At 43.8% G+C, this 20,442-nt stretch overlaps 1 protein-coding gene across 1 annotated transcript in view; it reads left to right on the top strand.

Moving 5' to 3' along the window:
- Window positions 1–20,442, top strand: part of COL4A1 (collagen type IV alpha 1 chain) — a 227,669-nt gene that overhangs the window by 131,745 nt on the left and 75,482 nt on the right. The window contains 5 exon segments of the mRNA XM_038392118.2: window positions 2,126–2,170; window positions 2,449–2,502; window positions 4,281–4,322; window positions 11,809–11,902; window positions 13,989–14,024. Of these exon segments, the coding sequence (XP_038248046.1) occupies window positions 2,126–2,170; window positions 2,449–2,502; window positions 4,281–4,322; window positions 11,809–11,902; window positions 13,989–14,024 (271 nt within the window).

The following is a 20,442-nucleotide window of genomic DNA, read 5'->3' as shown; positions in this document are numbered from 1 at the left end:
TCACCAACTTGAAAAGTTTGAGAAACTCTTGCAAAGAAATCAAAGTATCCTGGTATTGCTTGTTCAGGGACATCATGCTACTTTTGGTATTATCTCCTGAACAAAGTTTCTAATGTTTATTGCATATTTTGCTCTTTGGGTAGATCTCAATTACTTCTGAAGTAATGACAATTCTTGAAAGAAACATTATCAAACAAATCCTTAAAATCTGAAACTCTAGTTTTATTGAATGATTTGTCTACAATTTGATGAATTATTTGAAGAATCTTCATTAAGTTTTGGGATTACTACTGCTACGTTCTCTCTTATAAACATTTTGAAAAATAAGTATTTTGTTCCCTTTATCTACTGTCACTGATGGTTAACCGACAGATCATTCTTCTTCCGTGATGTGATTCAGAATTGCATATTCCAGTTGTAGTCTGATTATATGTTTTATTTCTGTTGTGTATCATTTCTTGTGCTACCAGTTTTCTGGGTGTGAATTTGGGTGTTTCTTTGTTTATTTTTATGGAATTAATTTTTAATTAGACTGAGTTGCATGCAGTATTCATGCCGTACAGAGTCTGAATATATTAGTCCAATGTCTCTCTATATATTCTGTGCCAATCTACTTTCTTAATACAATTTAAGATAGCCTAAGTGTTTTTTAATATATAGATAGTAAACAGTTATAAAGAAATTTCCCTTAAAATGTGGTAATTGTTTGTAGTGATTTGTTTACCAGTTATAACCATTTCATGAATCATTTGTAGTCTATTGCACATACACATATAAATATTCTCTAACCTTAGAATGAAAGGCACAATTGACAAATAAAACGCTATAGTCCTGATGTAAAAAACAAAATATTATAAATCAGTCACTGATGCCTTTGATAGTCTAGTGTTAACTAAGAACTAATCCTTAAATTGCTGACAATAGATTTGCATTTACTTTCAAAGTGTTACAAATAGAGGAATTAAACCACAAAAAAAATCCAAGCTTTCTTTGAGATTCATATTAACAAACACGTCTAAAATATGAGAGATGAAATCCTCTCTGGCAGTAAATGGAAGAAATAGAGGTATAGTATTCTGAATAGCCTTGTATAGCTAATTTGGCAAAATGTGCAGACATCAAAATCATTGTTCAGGGCATTTCATATTCCTTACTTGTTCTAATCATGGAACTTCCAATTACATCAAAGTGCATTCCACACATCAGTGAGTTTAGAATCTGCCTCACACCTTTTTTTAAAACAATAGTATTTTTAGCTAAATTTAATAGAAAAACAAAACATCCACAAAGAGACCGGGTGTGGGGGGAGGGCAATAAAATAACCTAGAGTAAAAAACAAATACAAATCCTAAAAGAAAAGAAATGTGCATACTTAATTTGAACAGGTCGATAAGGCTTTTAGCTATTTTTTACTGATTTGAAAAATCACCCCCAGAGATCAGAAAGTAAAACAAGAGCAAAAGAAACATATATGGCAGCTAATTTGCCTAATCAGCATTATTTCAGAAACACCTGTCATTCATGGTATCTATGCACAGTCATTCCTAAAAGAAACAAACAAACAAAAAAGGAATATAGGACATAAAATTTGATTTTATAATAAAATAAGAACAATGTTAATTATCTACTAAAGTACCATCTGAAGAACATGGGGAGATCAGCAGCTCTATGTTTGACTCTAAATCAGGGGTTCGCAAACTGAGGGTTGTGATCCCTCAATGCGTTGTGAGGTTATTACTTGGGGATTGAGAGCTTTCAGCCAGTGCCTGGTGGGACTGACAGCCGGAGCTCCTGTTAAATTAAAATTACATTAAAATTAAATTACCCCCATTTTTAATTTATAAGGGATGGGGGGTCACATTCAGAGGCTTGCCATGTGAAATGAGTTGCCAAAATAAAAAGTTTGAGAACCACTGCTTTAAGTTATCAGCATGCTGGGAAATGTACGTCCTCAGTGGTCATCTTTTTGCCCATTGTCATACATTGTGCATTTTAGCTGTGAAAGGAGGATTCATGAACTCATTATATTGCTGGATTCTTAGTTTTAACATTTCAGGCAATGTGTACAGAAATGATATACATTTGATGTTCATAATTCAATAATGTGGAATTTTGTGCTTTACAGGGAAAACCTGGAAAAGATGGAGAGAAAGGACCAAAAGGACAACCTGTATGTTTCACTGAATTTTTAATATTACTCTTTAGCTTTTTAAAAGAAAAAATTGTCTTCTATACTAAATGTTTGATTCCACTGTATGCAAAAATAAGAAAAATGAAAACTGTGGAGTGATTCCAGCAGATTTCAGAATTATTTAGATAAATTGCCTTTTGTGTTGAAAAAGTGATCAGTTTGAGGATTTAAACTGACACTATCACTAATAAGGTACAAATGTATTTATTGTGTCTGATTTGTTTTTTCTCTCCTCTCCCACTTGAATATACACATAGGGTGAGGATGGTCAGTTTGGAGTTCCAGGACTACCAGGTGACCCTGGGCCTAAGGTAAGTAATTAAATGTTATCTCTTTGGGACAGAATTAATAGCTAAGATTCCATTCTATGCATTCATAGCTTACAGTAACCAGTTACATATTACACACACAAAAAAGCTATGTTAAAAATATTATTAAGATTGCAAAGTCAATCATTCAAAAGTTAGGAAATGCCAGAATTAAGGTTGCCTGTGCAAACTTATTTTGGCCTCCTTGTGCATATGAAATATTATAGTCATTAGTTACATGATCAAATGTCCTCCCTCTTTCCCATACCAGCCCCACCCCACCTCCAGCTTTGAGTCTCACTACCTTTGCCCAATCAGTCACAGTTTCTCTCTTCTCCTGCCCCCCACTCCAGTCCCACTCTCCCAGACTTTGTACCAATCTGCTCTTTTCCTCTTCCCAGTCTGGCTTTTGTCTCCTCTGCATTCAAATCATACTTTCTCCTTCCTGGCTTTCTCCTTCACATTGTCTAGGAGCCAGCATAAAGGGCACGGAGAGCACAAGAGAGACAGACTCCCTGCTCTCAGATACAGTGCCCAGCTGTACCCTGGCCTACAGTAACTGGGAACAGCCATTACAGAGAAAGTCTAGCTTAGTGTTTGTACCCCTGGTCTGGAAGGATCATGGTCAATTTGCTTGTGGGGATGCACAGTTTGATTAGCACAAGGAGCTGTGAGAGGCTCAGTCACACTCAATGAGGACAGAATCTTTGGAGATTTAAGCTCCTAAAATCTAAGGGTCGGTCTACACTATCCGCCGATCGATATATCGGGTAGCGATTGATATATCGGGGGTCGATTTATCGTGTCTAGTCTAGACACGATAAATCAATCCACAAGTGTTCTCCCGTCGACTCCAGAACTCCAGCACCACGAGAGGCGCAAGCAGAATCGACAGGGGAACGGCGGCAGTCTACTCACTAGTGTGAAGATGCTGCAGTAAGTCGATCTAGGTACGTCGACTTCAACTACCCTATTCTTGTAGCTGAAGTTGCGTACCTTATATCGACCCCTGCTCCGCCCCCTCCCTCAACCCCCCCCCCCCCGCCCAGTGTATACTAGGGCTAAGAAGTCTCCCCTGAGCATGTGTGAACTAATTTTTTCAAAGTCTTATAACATGGCCAGATTTGGGCAGATATTAACAGGTGTAGCAAAAAGTATAGCCATGACAAAAATGCCACCCCTTGACAATTTTCAAGTCCGTGTGCCAAAGTATGGGGGAACTAGAGCTTTCCAGGTAAAAGGTTGTCAGAATTTTTTACCATGGACAAAACTATGTATAGTTCCCTAGCATAATTCTCATTTTGGTTGAAATTTTCCCCCAAAATTCAGCCTGAAGCAGACACCTACCATGAAAAATTTCATCCCAAACAGTTACAGTTTGGCAAAGTTATAAGCAATGGAAAACAGGGTCTTATAATGGGAAATGTCAGCACCTCAATAATAGGGAGTGCTATCAGATCTGCCTATAATAATAAATGTAACTTAGTATAAAACTTTGCATGTCCCGTCATTTAGAAAAATACTGAACATACTGCCCCAATTAATTGGCTGCATACTTCTTTGTATTGTGTGAGTTTGTGCAGAAGAAGGGGTCCATGTACATGAATCCGGCCCAAATTTGCACTTGTAAAGTGGATTCTATATTGATCTTGTTCAGTGAGTAAATTGTTAGAACATAAAGTCTCCATGTGTAAGACTAAAAAGCTAATGGAATGCCATTGGTAGATCAGTTTTCATTGTGTGGTACTTGAGTTTAAAAATGTAAATTTTTTTCTGTTCAGGGAGACAAGGGCACACAAGGTCTTCCAGGACTTCCAGGAAGAGTAAGTAAATTAAATTTTGCTTATATGAAACAGACAGAAAATACCAAACCAGCGTGGAAGTCAAGGCACTCAGGACTTTTTTTTTAAATGGCTATGTATGGGTTCTGATCCAACTGAAATCAGTGGCAATATTACTGCTGCCTTGCTATTATTATAAAGCAGTACAAATAATTACTAACAATGGTGCAAATAAGGACTTCAGAGCATGGTTTATTGACTGTACAGTGTAGTTCAGGGGGCTTTTTCACAATACTTTTAGATGTAAATTGAAGTTAGCCAGGCACGTATGTGTCCCAAATTCTATGAACTGTTTTCCCTATATTTGGGATAAAAGGAATGGATAACTTCTTTCAACCAACTGTGCATTATTCCTGAATATTTCTGTAACTCCCAAGGAGGTTACATAGATTCCTGGGACCCTGTCTGCTGGCAGCTCAGGGAGAGGCACACGGTCCCTGGTAGGGAGGGGGAGTCAAGGCAGACTCAGAGTCCAGCAAGCAACCAATAGAGAGTGAGAGGCCCTCCCAGGGAGAAGCCATTTTGGAGTCAGTCTGGAGCCAGTGAGAGAAAGGACAGGACTGGCTGTGTGGGGAGCTGGTGAGTCTGGAACCCTACTCAATCAGCTTCCCCGAGCTGTTCTCACTCCTCTTCCCCCAGCCGCAGCCCTCTCCAGGGTTGCTTTTACTATTGGCTCCCCAGGGCAGCCCTCTCCCAGGCTGTTTTAACACCTTCAGGGCCGGAGTGAGGTGACCACCACACTACACCATAATTTGAAAAAAGGGAGCTTTGCCCTTTAGACACATATTCTGCGTTATTGTACACAAAAAGAAAAGGAGTACTTGTGGCACCTTAGAGACTAACAAATTTATTTGAGCATAAGCTTTCATGAGCTACAGCTCACTTCATCGGATGTACACAAATTTTTTCTGGGGCAGCAGCAAGGACAAGTTGTTGGTGGAAACTGATATAATACCAAAGATACTGCTCCAGGATCTGGTTGGTTCTTTCAGCTTGACCGTTAGTCTGAGAGTGATAGGCAGATGAGAGGCAGGAGCAGATGCCCAAAATCCAGAGAGCTTCTTACCAGAAGTGGGAGACAAACTGTGTGCCTTGGTCAGAGATAATGCTCTCTGGGAGGCCATCGGGGTGGACATCTTGGTCCACCTAGAGCCAGGCGGTTTCTTGGGAAGAGAGTAGGCAGTGCAAGGGATAAAGTGTTCCATCTTTGTGAAGTGGTCCATGGCTTTCAGGATGATTATGAACCCATTGGACTTAGGTAGTTCTACTACAAATTTTAATGCAATGACAGTCCAGGGTCCAGGTAGACTCTTGAGGGGTTGCTGGCCCCAGGGGTTTATTGTGGGGCCAGCTTGAAGCAGGCACATACATTGCAAGAGGCCACATAGGCCTGCACTGTGTCTCATATGCAAAGACAGAAGACAGAAGAAATGATGTGCTGAGTTTTAAAGTGACAAAAATGTCCTGCCAGGGGGGAGTCATGGCATACCTGTAGGGAGGTAGTCCCCAGAGGCCCAGGGAGAACATATATATATATATATATATATATATATATATATGCCCTTTTACATTGATTACCCAATCTTGACCCTCATGGGGTTCTTTATTTATGGCTTCTTGCTCAAATGCAGGGATCCCATGACTGAAGCTGATCTTAACAGGTGAGCACATCTTGGTGGGGAGCTGCACCCAGAAAGTTATGAGGCTTGAGGATACAGGACGGTTTTAAGTTAGGGACCATCAGATCAGTGTAATACTTGCCATTCCAGGCCAAACATCAGCCTTGCTTTTTTTGGTTCTTGGGCGATAGGAAATTATGAAATTAAAGCGCACAAGAATAAGGCCTACCAAAGTTGTCCTTGGTTGAGGGACTTGGCCCTATGCAGATAGTCAAGGATACCAGGCCCCTTTTAGATAGTGGTGATACTCTTCAAAAGTGGTTTTACTTGTCAGGAGTTCTTGGTCTAAAATGTCATAGTTTTGCTCCATGGGTGTGAATTTTCTGGAAAAGAAGGCACACAGATATAGAACTTGTTGAGGGTCATACCTTTGGGACAGCACTGCTCTGATTACTAAGTTGGAAGCATCTGCCTCAAGAATGAAGGCTTGTGTGGTATTGGGATGAATCAATGTGGAAAGTGTGGTAAATGTTAATTTTAATTGTTCAAAGGCTTACTAGGCCTCAGGAGACCAGAGGAACCTGGTGTTTTGGTGGAGTAGGGCAGTGAGGGGCGAACTGCTCCAAGAACTTCAGGATGAACCACTGATAGAAGTTTGCAAACCCCAAGAAGCGGACCTTCTGTGCCACAGCCCACTCAGGGACTGCCTTTACCTTGCATGTGTCAATTTTGATGACAGGAGAGAGAATTCCTAGGGTTCATCCTATGGAGGATTGATAGAAAGCACATACTCCTATTTTGACATAGAGGCCATGTTTGTATAGCTCTCCAGGATGGAATACATTCATGGACATACATGAACTGTTCGGCATTGTCTGAGAAAATAAGTATCCAGATATGCTGCCATGTATTGGTCAAGAATGTCTTGGAGTACATTGTTGTTAAAATGCTGGAACATCCTGAGTGTGTTTGTCAACCCAAAGGACATCACAAGATCCTCAAAGTGGCCATAACACATTCAAAAGGTAGTCGTCCATTCATTCCCAGCTCTAACATGAACTAGGCTTTAGGCCCCCTGGAGATCTAGCTTTGGGTACACCCAGGTAGTACTCAAATAGTCCATTAGTTTGGGGATTAATGGCAACATGTACCCATTTCTAATGGTGACCTGATTTAGGGCCCAGTACATGGTTGGAGGCTCCCATCCTTTTTTTTAAACAAAGAGGACTGGTGCTCCAGCAGGCGATGTGGATTTATGAATAAAGACCTTGTTTAGGTTTTCCTGAAGGTAGGTGCACAGCACCGTTAGTTCAGGCTCTGATATGTCATACATATGCCCAAGCGGAATGTTTGCCCCTGGCTATAGTTCAATTGGGCAGTCATAGTCTCTGTGTGGGGACAGGTTTCAGAGTAGCAGCCTTGTTAGTCTGTATTCGCAAAAAGAAAAGGAGTACTTGTGGCACCTTAGAGACTAACAAATTTATTAGAGCATAAGCTTTCGTGAGCTACAGCTCACTTCATCGGATGCATTTGGTGGAAAAAACAGAGGAGAGATTTATATACACACACACAGAGAACATGAAACAATGGGTTTATCATACACACTGTAAGGAGAGTGATCACTTAAGATAAGCCATCACCAGCAGCGGGGGGGGGAGGGAAGGAGGAAAACCTTTCATGGTGACACGCAAGGTAGGCTAATTCCAGCAGTTAACAAGAATATCAGAGGAACAGTGGGGGGTGGGGTGGGAGGGAGCATGGGGAAATAGTTTTACTTTGTGTAATGACTCATCCATTCCCAGTCTCTACTCAAGCCTAAGTTAATTGTATCCAGTTTGCAAATTAATTCCAATTCAGCAGTCTCTCGTTGGAGTCTGTTTTTGAAGCTTTTTTGTTGAAGTATAGCCACTCTTAGGTCTGTGATCGAGTGACCAGAGAGATTGAAGTGTTCTCCAACTGGTTTTTGAATGTTATAATTCTTGACGTCTGATTTGTGTCCATTCATTCTTTTACGTAGAGACTGTCCAGTTTGGCCAATGTACATGGCAGAGGGGCATTGCTGGCACATGATGGCATATATCACATTGGTAGATGCGCAGGTGAACGAGCCTCTGATAGTGTGACTGATGTGATTAGGCCCTATGATGGTATCCCCTGAATAGATATGTGGACAGAGTTGGCAACGGGCTTTGTTGCAAGGATAGGTTCCTGGGTTAGTGGTTCTGTTGTGTGGTGTGTGGTTGCTGGTGAGTATTTGCTTCAGATTGGGGGGCTGTCTGTAAGCAAGGACTGGTCTGTCTCCCAAGATCTGTGAGAGTGATGGGTCGTCCTTCAGGATAGGTTGTAGATCCTTGATGATGCGTTGGAGAGGTTTTAGTTGGGGGCTGAAGGTGATGGCTAGTGGCGTTCTGTTGTTTTCTTTGTTGGGCCTGTCCTGTAGTCGGTGACTTCTGGGTACTCTTCTGGCTCTGTCAGTCTGTTTCTTCACTTCAGCAGGTGGGTATTGTAGTTGTAGGAATGCATGATAGAGATCTTGTAGGTGTTTGTCTCTGTCTGAGGGGTTGGAGCAAATGCGGTTATATTGTAGCGCTTGGCTGTAGACAATGGATCGAGTGGTATGATCTGGATGAAAGCTAGAGGCATGTAGGTAGGAATAGCGGTCAGTAGGTTTCCGATATAGGGTAGTGTTTATGTGACCATCGCTTATTAGCACCGTAGTGTCCAGGAAGTGGCTCTCTTGTGAGGACTGATCCAGGCTGAGGTTGATGGTGGGATGGAAATTGTTGAAATCATGGTGGAATTCCTCAAGAGCTTCTTTTCCATGGGTCCAGATGATGAAGATGTCATCAATGTAGCGCAAGTAGAGTAGGGGCATTAGGGGACGAGAGCTGAGGAAGCATTGTTCTAAGTCAGCCATAAAATGTTGGCATACTGTGGGGCCATGCGGGTACCCATCGCAGTGCCGCTGATTTGAAGGTATACATTGTCACCAAATGTGAAATAGTTATGGGTCAGGACAAAGTCACAAAGTTCAGCCACCAGGTTAGCCGTGACATTATCGGGGATACTGTTCCTGACGGCTTGTAGTCCATCTTTGTGTGGAATGTTGGTGTAGAGGGCTTCTACATCCATAGTGGCTAGGATGGTGTTTTTAGGAAGATCACCAATGGACTGTAGTTTCCTCAGGAAGTCAGTGGTGTCTCGAAGATAGCTGGGAGTGCTGGTAACGAAGGGCCTGAGGAGGGAGTCTACATAGCCAGACAATCCTGCTGTGAGGGTGACAATGCCTGAGATGATGGGGCGTCCAGGATTTCCAGGTTTATGGATCTTGGGTAGCAGATAGAATACCCCAGGTCGGGGTTCTAGGGGTGTGTCTGTGCGGATTTGTTCTTGTGCTTTTTCAGGGAGTTTCTTGAGCAAATGCCCCAGTTCCTGGGGTCAAGCAGTGCTGCTGGCAGAATTGGGAAATTGTTCTTATTCTTAGTCCGCATCAGTGGATAAGGGGATTGTGGAAGGCCAGCCACAAAACATCCGGGATCAGAGGGAAGTGCAGGGAATGGATGGCACTGAACTGTAGGGTCTTCCTTGCCCCGGATCATAACTTTGAGCTGAACAGTTTTTGTGGCCTCTGGCCAGACTGATAAGAGGGACCTGTCAGTCATTTCTACCAGGTCCGGAACAGGCTTGGGGCTGCAGGCTTAGTGTCCAGGCTGCCTCTTCATCAAGGAAGTTTTCTGCCACACCCAGGTCAATGAGGGCCTGCTGTGGTTGGGAATGTCTTGGGATTCGCAATTTAGCTGTGACTTGTAGGTGTGCTGCTGGTCGACAGAAGCCAATACATGTCCCTGTCAGGACCTCAGCTGGGATTTCAACGGGATACTCTGCCAGGACATCCAGGACAGCTCCTTTCACTGGGTTCATTTTCCAGATTCCTTTCTCATCAAAACGCTTGGGAAGAGGGACAGTGCATCCCTGCTTGGGGAACAGTGCATCCAGATGAGCCTGGAGTACAGTGTTTTCTACATGGAGTCAACGGACTTGATCTTGCAGTGCCTAATTCTCAGTGGCCAGCTACATGTTCTGCACCTGGAGGGCTCAGTTATCTGCCAGGAGCTGGATCACTCGCTTGTGCAGTACAGATTCCCCTTCTGGTGCAGGGTGCTACACTGAGTTCAACCTTTGTTGGGCCCACTTGGAAAGGTCTGAGCAACCTGCAATGACCAGAGCGTAGGCAATCAGGTCTAGTGGTCAGAGCTGAGGGTCAAAACCGAAAACAGCATTAGGTACCAAGCCAAAGGTAAGAGATGGAAAGAGAGTCAGGTGCCAGGCCAGGAGTCAGAGTCACAGATAATGTCAGGTACCAAGCCGAAGGTCAGAGCCTGAGACAAAGTCAAGTGCCAGGCCTACAGTCAGAGCTAGAGGCAGTATCAGGGGTAAGGCAGAGGAGCAGAGGCCTGGAGTAGGGCAGGACAGCAGGAACTGGGAGTCTGGGATAGGAGGACAGGAACCAGGAGCAGGTGGTTAAGCAGGAACCAGGAACAGGCAAGAATGCAAGGCTCAGGAGTCAGGTAAGCATCAGGGTCTCTAGCAGCAGCCAGCCAAGGATTCCTCTAATTGTTCAGACAACTTCCTGTTGCAACTTCATGGTTTACAGATGCTCCCCGGGTTATGCAAGACCTGACTTATGCAAATTCGCACTTATGAAAAAAGAACGCCAGAAATAGGATTTTTGAGTTGCAGAAATTTTTGCATAACGTACGGGTATACATTTCCGACTTATGCAAAATTCGAGTTACGCAAGGTTTTCTGGAACAGAACAATTGAGTAAGTTGGGGGGCGACTATATATAGTGCTCCTCATCCAGTCCCGGGGACTGGATGTCTCCCCCAATCAGGAGCTTGAGAGGGGCTTCTGTGAGCTCACCTGTCACTAGACCCTTACCTAGTTACACAAGTGAGCTGCTGGGTGGCAGTGTGGCCTGAGCGCTGCCTGGGGAACTCTATGGAACTGGGTTTGAGGCTTGTGAGCCCTCATACCAACATTCCTGTATTGGACATGCTCAGAGTCAGCAGGAGGCATAGCTAGAGCATCCTGGTGATTCCTCAGGTGTCATAGCAGCTGCTATTAGTCAATGCAATTTACAGCAGTCCGAGGTAGTTCCAAGTTATACCACAGAACAAACTGGCCCCTGGCAGCCCCATGATCAGAGAGGCTAGGAATCTCCAACATACCTGAGCTCTTCAGTTATATATTTCCTTAGGCAGTGCATACTCTTGCATTTGGGGAGGCTGGGCATGAGCATTGGAAGCTCCCTAGAGTGTGGGAGGCCACCAGTGCCTGCTGCCCGGACCATGGCTCCGCCTTCACTCAGCATCCTCCCCTTGAGACCCCACCCATGCTTCACCCCTGCTCTGCCCTGAGGCCCCACTCCCACTCCACCCCCTCCCCTGAGGCCCTGCTCCACCTTCTTCTCTCCACCCCCTCCCCCAAGGCTACCCACCCACTACTCACTCCTTTCTTCCCCCTCCTGCCTTAATGGTGAGCCATAGAGAGGAGGGGGTGAAGAGGAGCGAGTGGTGGGCAGGGGGGCCTTAGGGGGAAGAGGCGCTGTGCAGGTGGGGGCACGGGGAAGAGGCCGAGTGGGGCCTCGGGGCGGAGTGCAGACATGGCTATGGTCCAGGCACCAGTAGCCCCCACACTTCTCAGGAGCTTCCAGTGGTGGCACTCCAAAGGAAGGTGCGCCGCTTCTGGCATTTCTTGTCCTATTTGGGGAGGCTTAGTCTCCCTATGGCTTATACCTGCTGCCCATGTGCACTTCCTAATATCTTGGTATTTGTTCTTTGATTCAGGTCATAGGTACTGGAACAGTGGATGCTTATGGTGAAAAAGGAGACATTGGTCCTCCAGGTTTTCCAGGATTAAAAGGTGAACCAGGTCTAAAAGGTATGCATTTTTATTGCCTTTTTGTCTTCATATATGCTCTTTATATCTTTTTAAATGAGAATATTATTGAATTACTTGAATGCTTTAATGGAGCTATATGATAATGAAATGCCCTGATTTTGTCACTGAATTGCGGTTGAGTTATTACATCCTGCTTACATACATTTCCTATGTAATGTTAACTGGATATGGTATGATTCCCTTTGCTGTATGCAATGTTTCACATTTTGTTGTAGTTTTGCTGTGCCCTATGTAAAGGATTAGGGCTGGGCAAAATTTTTCAGACAAATAGTTTATTGCAGTTTCAGTAGACCCAAACTATTTGTGAATTATCACAAATCTGTAGAATATTTTTGGCTAGAAAAATGTTTTTCTTTCACAAGAGGTGGTCGTTGTGCTCACCTTATAACTTTTAGCTCAGTGATTAGGGTATCCTAACCACCAGGCTGCTGTCTACTCTGGGGTGGGTGTCTCTCCAACTCACCTATTGAATCTGTTCCAATTTGTATAAAAATTAAATGGTCACTGGAGACTTAAAGTAGATCCTCTCTCCTCCCAGGTGGGTGGACTGATGACCAGCCTATCGAGGCATTCTCACTCTCTTGTTTTGGCACAATTTGTGTATCTTATACAAATTGGAACAGCTCCAACCAGAAAGATGGAGAGAGATCCCCAGAATAGCTCATAATCCAGTGGTTAGGGCACTCACCTGGAAAGAGGGAGACCTGGGTTGAAATCCATGCTCCTTTCAGGTTAACAGGGGATTCAAAACCAGGTCTCCCCATCCCAGGTGAATGTCATAACCACTGAGCTAAACGTTATTAGGTGGGCAGCTCTGGCTCCTCCTCCTGCCATTTTAGGAATCTAGGCTTTTAACAATGTCTGGAAATAACATTTCCTGAGGAATAAGATATTTCATTTGACTTGAAACACACTTTTTCAGTTCACCAAAAGTTTTTGGAATTTTCAGGTTCAGTTCAATCTGAACCAATTTTTTTTTCCAATATTTTGAAACTGCCAGAGAACTGAAAAAATCAGATATTAGATAAGGCTGTAGTTTGGTAGTCGTAAAGTGACTACAGAAAGAACAAAAGGTCTGATTCTCCTCGCTGAGACACCAGTTTTATGGTGGTCATATGCCAGTGACTGTGACATAGAAATGTACATTGAGTTATAGCAGCAGGAAAGCAGGATAACAGAAAAGAGATATAATTTCCTTAAATAGACACAATCAATAATTACATTTTCAGTCTTAAAGGGTATGTAAGTAATTTATAAAGCTGGTCAGAAAATAGATGGGGAAAACTGAGCATTTTCCCCATTTTTTTTGGAAGAAATTTTAAAACTTTTGAAACTTTCCAGCTAGTATGGTATTCCTTGCACATCCTGAGTTCTCACTGACTTTAACAGGAGTTTGGGGCACAAAGAATGCTGTGTCAGGTGTTTAGCAAAATGTCACTATTTTATGTATAATCTAAGAATTTCAGTTGAAGATCTGCTTTGTTTTGAATAAATATGATTAACTACCAGTAACAATACTAGGAATTACATGGAATGTTTCAGTGATGAACAAGTCCCTGTCCAGTGGTGTTGATTCAGGGTCTGATTCTCCCAGTGCCAGTGGAGTGTTGAGGGCACGCAGCATCTTACAGGACCAGGGTCTTTCTGACAAATTTCTGTCTTGCAGACTTCCATAGATGTCAGTCTCTGATTATTTTTTACCAAAATTTTTGCAAATAATTTTAGATTAAATCATCTGAATTTTGATTCTAGATATTATTTGACTCTCCAGTGTTATAAGGTGGTGGTGGATATTTGGGGGGAGGGATAGCTCAGTACTTTGAGTATTGGCCTGCTAAACCTAGGGTTGTGAGTTCAGTCCTTGAGGGGGGCCATTTAGGGATCTGGGGCAAAAATTGGGGATTGGTCCTGCTTTGAGCAGGGGGTTAGACTAGATGACCTCCTGAGGTCCCTTCCAACCCTGATATTCTATGATTTGCATAATAAATGCTATGAGATCATTACCATTGACATTATCTATTTCCTTAGCATTCATCCCATAATAAAAAGCCCCTTTGTTTTTTAGGTTTACCAGGTGTACAAGGACGCCCAGGTCCGCCAGGTATGAACATATGACTGTTTTTTATTCACTCTTTTAAAAAAAATTCTTCTGGGGTCAATCTTGAAGGGTGCTGAGTACCTGCCACTCTCAGTCATTCCCTGACCTCCAGAGTGGGCATATGCTGCCCTCTTGGGGGATCTAATCATCCCCTCAAGATCTTTTTATGGATTGTCCCTCCTCATGTATGGAAGGAGGATGTCAGCTATCTCTGTGGCACAATCCCTGCTTTCTATGGAGAACATTGAGGCTGTATTAATTTTGCATGGAGTCCTCTCTGTGCTGGGAAACATCTCCTAAAATGGAAGTGGGATGGGGTCTGAGAGGAACAGCCAGACAGAAGAAGCCTGGAAAACATAGCTCCCCTTGGAGCTGTGCACTGTCCATGGACCCGAGGTGAGGGCAGGAAGTCCTAGTGCTGGATTCCAGGGGTACCTCCCCAGCTGACTGCTCAGAGTTTGTCTTCTTCTCTTATGAGTTTTCAGGGGAAAAGGTGACACATCTTGGGATTTGTCCCTTTGTTTGTTACTGAGTATTGAATTTAGGGGATTTATCCTGGTGTTGACCTTTATTATCGCTGGGTGGAAAATGTCAAACACAAATTGAAATTAGTGAAAAAATTCTGAGGACTCCAAAGCAAGGTCAATAAATATATCTATATTTGACCTCACAAGCCATGGCCTTGACTCCTGAGTTTTAAAAAGCAAACAAACCATTTAAATCTCCAGGACACACCTTATACCTGCTTCAAGTCTGCCAGTGATATCAATGCTATGTGGCTGTCATGGGCTGGCATTATCTGTATTGACAGTGAACTAAGTATTCAAGCTTGGGTGAAGCAATGTCATATTATTGCCAGGAAAGTTTTCAAAGTTTAAGGGGGAGGATAATGCATGTGGTATGCTGTAAAAAGCCCTAAAGAATTGTGTATGACAAGATAGAAAGAACAATGACTTTTAGTTAGTCGTTGCTACAGAGTAAACTTCAATGAAGTGTGGGCTTGTGTGATTTTTCAAGTCTTCTTTTTTAATGTTGTAAAAGGAACAGAATGTTTTAAAAATCAGTTCTAACGATTAATGACGGATCTTAACAAAAATAACTGATGAAGGTTTTGAAAATTAGCGTGAACAATATGAATTGCTAAAAGAAGATCTTTAGTAGTCCCCCTCTACCTATTAAATGATGCTCTTTATTTATTGTCACTACCCTCACTAACAGTTATTAACTTAACCCTTCACTTCCCACTTATCCACTGATTTCCATTAATATTTTTGTTTCAAGTGTTCCTGAAATCAAGATAAGAGATAAGATAAAAGACTACAGCAATCGGATATACTATCAACCTCCTGACCAGGAAGTTGACAGTGATTGTGAAATGGTCAGAGATCAGAGAGGCTACAAAAACAGAAAACTATTGGGGGATTTCAGCATGTCACCTCAGCATGGGGATGCAGAAATAAAAGTTCTAGTCACCATTAGTGACTGCTTCTTGGAGCAGCTAGTCCTGAAACCCACAAGGAGAGAGGCAGTTCTTGATTTGTTCTAAGTGGCACACAGGATCAAACCCATGAAGTGAATGTAGCTGAGCTGCTCTGTAATAGTGACCATAATGTAATTCAATTTAACTTCCTTATGGGAGAGAAAATGCCAAAGAAGACTACCACAGTAGCATTTAACTTCAGAACAAGGAGCTACACAAAAATTAGGAGGTTAGTTAAACAGAAATTAAAAGGAACAGTCACAAGAGTGAAATGCCTGCAAGCTATATGGAAACTTTAAAAACATCATACCAAAGGGTCAAACTACATGTATACCCCAAATAAAAAAAACAGTAAGAGGGCCAAAACTTGTCACCAAGGCTAAACAGCAGAGTAAAAAAAGGGTCTTAGAGAAAAAAAGACATCTTTTAAAAATTGGGAGTCAAATCCTACTGAGGAAAATAGAAAGGAACATAAACACTGGCAAGTCAAGTGTAAAAGTATAATCAGGCAGGACAAAAAGAATTTGAATAGTAATTAGCAAGACACAAAAACTAACAGCAATTTTTTTTAAGTACATCAGAAGCTGGAAGACTGCCAAACAATTATCTGAGCCATTGGAGGATTGAGGTGCTAAAGGAGTACTTAAGAAAGGCAAGACCGTTGCAAAGAAGCTAAATTGCATTGGTTTTCACTGCAGAGCAGCGTTTCCCAAACTTGGGATGCCGCTTGTTTAGGGAAAGCCCCTGGCAGGCCCGGCTGGTTTGTTTACCTGCCACATCCACAGGTTCGGCCGATCACGGCTCCCACTGGCTGCGGTTCGCTGCTGCAGGCCAATGGGGGCTGCAGGAAGCGTCACGGGCAGAGGGACGTACCGGCCACTGCTTCCCACAGCCCCCATTGGCCTGCAGTGGCGAACCGCGGCCAGTGGGAGCCGCGATCGGCTGAACCTGCAGACTCGGCAGGTAAACAAACTGGCCCGGCCCGCCAGGGGCTTTCCCTGAACAAGCGGCTTCCCAAGTTTGGGAAACACTGTTGCAGAGGATGTGAGGGAGATTCCCACACCTGAGCCATTCTTTATAGGTGACAAATCTGAGGAACTGATAGAGGAGGTTTTGGAACAAATTGATAAATAATAATCAATCACTAGGATCAAATGGTATCCACTGAGGAGGTCTGAAGGAACTCACATATGAAATTGCAGAACTATTAATTGTGGTTTGTAACCTATTGCTTAAATCAGCATCTGTGTCAGATGACTGGAAGATAGCTAATGTAATGCTGATTTTATAAAAAGGCTCCAGTGGTGATCCTAGCAGTTACAGGCTGGTAAGCCTGATTTCAGTACCAGGCAAATTGATTGAAACTGTAGTAAAGAACAGAATTATCAGACACCTAGATGAACACAGTATGTTGGATAAGAGTCAACATGACTTTTATAAAGGGAAATCATGCCTCACAAATCTATTCGACTTCTTTGAGGGGGTCAACAAACAGATGGACAGGAGTGATCCAGTGGATATAGTGTACTTGGACTTTCAGAAAGCCTTGAAAAGGTCCCTTACTAAAGGCTCTTAAGCAAAGTAAGCTGTCATGGGATAAGAAGTAAGGTCTTATAATAGATCAGTAACTGGGTAAAAGATAGGTAACAAAGGATAGGAATAGTCAGTTTTCAGAATGGAGAGAGGTAAATAGTGGGGTCCCACAAGGATATGTACTGGAACCGGTGCTGTTCAACATATTCATAAATGATAAACAGTGAGGTGGCAAAGTTTGCAGATGATACAAAATTACTCAAGATAGTGAAGTCTGAAGCAGACTGTGAAGAGTTACAAAGAGATCTCACAAGACGGGGTGTGTGGGCAACAAAATGGCAGATGAAATGCAAAGGAATGCACATTGCAAAACATAATCTCAACTCTGTCTGTGGCACTAGCGGGCTCGGGAATTATTTTACTGGGTAAAACACAAACCCACTGACAAGTGAATTGATAAAAATGCACAGCGGCAACGTTTATTGGATAAACAAAGTCACGCGGTGGCTGGGGAATAGAGCAAACAGTTTGCCCATAGACAATACAAATTATACAACCTCTTAGGTAAAGGGAAAGGAGGGGAAGTTACAGACTTAAAGGTAATAGGAAAAGTTACATACATACGACACATCTGAGCCAACTGACCAGCAGTGCAGACACCAATCGCATGGTAGGCATAGGGTAAGTTACAATGAACACGGCACGACACGGGCCGGCGCTAACGGGAGGATTATCTCAGCCGAGGGATGATCAGTCTCCTTGGCATACACGTGGAAAATCCCCCCGTTTCGCTTGTTAGCTGCTGTATTTTATAGGGCTTTGTTGGGGTCGTGTCATTTTGCTATAGGTTGCTTAGCTTTTCCGCCTTCCGGATTCCGGGTTGGGGCCCTTTTACGTCAGCGGGTCTGCTTTTGGTTCTCTGCACATGACACCTTTGATTTATGCACTTGACACGCTTTTTCGCCTCCCGGATCCCGGGTTGGCACCCTTTATGTTAGCAGGTCTGTGCACGGCTCCTTTTGGTGTACGTGACAAGAACCTGCTGTAAGATGGGGGGGTTTGTTGTTTCTTGTGGTGGACCGACAAGTCCGGTTGTTTACCTTGGGTTGTGACATGCCCCCATGGCTAATTGTCAGTTGCTGCAAAAGGATCAACCCACGCCCAGGGCGGGGATGTGAAGCCGGAGACGGGACTAAAACTTTATTAATGGGGGACTTCAGTGTCTGACTAGTCATCTGTTGCTTAGAGTGTGGAAAACTTAACATTATTAATGGGGAAAGCTGAGACGGTGTTTACAATTAAGGCCTTTGTTACTTAAACAAAATACAACAATAACAATAGTGATAATAATTAGCCATTGCTTAATAGATTGTGCCCAGGTTCCCAACCCCCATCCCGATAGGGTGGTTTGCCACCAGTCCCAGGATTGGCGCTCCTCGTGGATATGAACGGTTAGAGATGAGAGCTGCTGGGCAATAGCGGAAATGTTGTTCCATCTGGGATGTAGGCGAAGACAACACTGGCCTTTGAAGCGGGGGTCAAGGTTTTCCAGGGCCTCACAAAACTCTTGGTTGAGTAAGGTTTGTAACATGAGGCGGTTCAGGCATATTCAGCTAACACAGTAAGGGAATCGTCAACCTGCAAAAATCCTTTGGCAGTAAGGTTAGTAAGCATTTCTAAATTAACTGAAAGACTGCTAAGCTGGTTGAGGGTAAAGGTGTAACTAAAGGGGTTAAACTGTACATAACCCCAGAAGAGGGCTTCAGTAGTGAATTTTAAGCGGGTCCACCCTGTGACTTCGTGCTTTTGTAGACCAAACACGGGTGCAGATCTATGAAAGACTCCTCTTCCCTTAATAAAGATTTGCTCGAGGGTACAGATGCCCTTGTGGGAGTGGAGTTGATTACGAGCCACACCGTTCCCACATAACCAATACATTGCGGGGGGGGGGGCATACAAGGAGGATATATTGAGCCAGTTGGCAATATAACCAGATGTTAATTGTGCTGCCCACGGGTTGTTCAGGAAAAGGGCCGCCATAAGCCAATATCGGCGTGCCCAGTCAGTGGCCCTGAGGCTAACCGTGCGAATAGTGGAATTGGTTGAAAAATGGGGGGAGAACCACCATAGGGACGAGTTAAAGATAGTGATAGGCACGGATAATTGCTGGAGAATAGATAGAGTAGAATCAAACTGTTGCTTATACCGGGGGGGAGAATTAATGACTGAGTCCGGGGACCGTGTTGAATAAGGGGCTGGAGGCATATAGAAGTGGGAACAATTGGGATACGATCCCCAAGGACGAACTGAATTGGGGCTCAAAAATACGAAACGGGCTAGCCGGTAGTTTGGGGTCAATAATGGTGATTGGGTCGCAAGGAATTACAAAGCGGTCCAAGTTGGAGGAATTACAGGTAAATATGGTGCGCCAGGGCCAATCTGTCCAGTTACACCGGGATGCAGGCTCCTCACGTGTTACATTTTTCATGGGCAAAAATGAAAAGTAAAATAACAGTTTTTCAGGGTAAGTGCGGGAGCTGGAACACACAATACAATGATGGTCTTGAGGGATGGAGGAGACATCGCTGCTGTTGGCCGCGAGGAGTTCCTGGCGGGCATATGCCAGAAGCCAGTTGACTAGAGCATTCGGATTCGGCCGGGGTGGTCAGGAACAACCCTGAAACAATAAAACAAAACTAGGACGAGCCCTAGGCGGGTCCCGTTATGATCTCCGACTGAACCAATTGTGATGAACCAGCTGAGTTTCTGACTGGCCAGTGCATACAACATGATATGTATTGGGAAAATGGCCAGGAGACAGTGGCCAGAAGGGGCTGAGAGCGCCCAGATGCCTTTGGGGAGCATAGCCATACCGGTTCCTGGGGGGTAAAAACTGGCTTCCAAGGTGTGGGTGGTTCCGGATCGATTTGCGGCCACTGGCTGTAGGCTGCATTTAAGGTAATGAGGGCCTGGGGTAGGGCCAGGTGCCAGCCCTTGTAGTCCGGTTTTCCAATAATAACATGGAGTTGCATTTTGAGAATTCCAATGTGGCGTTCCACGACACCATTGCTATGGGGGTGGTAGGGAAGGTGGACATGAAGCCGGGCACCCCATTTGGTGACCATGGCTTCAAAGCTATGACTGGTAAATGGGGGGGCCTCTGTCGGTTTGGATTTCAGAGGGAATGCCCCAGGCTGCAAAAACCTGAGACAATGCTGTATTAACTGCTGGGGCTGTAGATCGTTTTAGAGGCAAGCAGTAAACTTGGCGGGAGCCTAGATCCACCACTACCAGTCCCTTTGGAAATAATTTGGCCCCGGCCAGGTGACCAATTAAGTCCAGTTGCCAATGATGCCCTGGCCTGAAAAGCTGGGGTCGTAATGCTCCGTGAGCTATGGCAGGCCGGGA

Source organism: Dermochelys coriacea, chromosome 1 (assembly GCF_009764565.3).
Source record: "Dermochelys coriacea isolate rDerCor1 chromosome 1, rDerCor1.pri.v4, whole genome shotgun sequence".
NCBI classification, from domain to species: Eukaryota; Metazoa; Chordata; order Testudines; family Dermochelyidae; genus Dermochelys; species Dermochelys coriacea.
The sequence above is the reverse complement of the archived record's forward strand: the minus strand, read 5'-3'. Positions and strand labels throughout refer to the sequence as shown.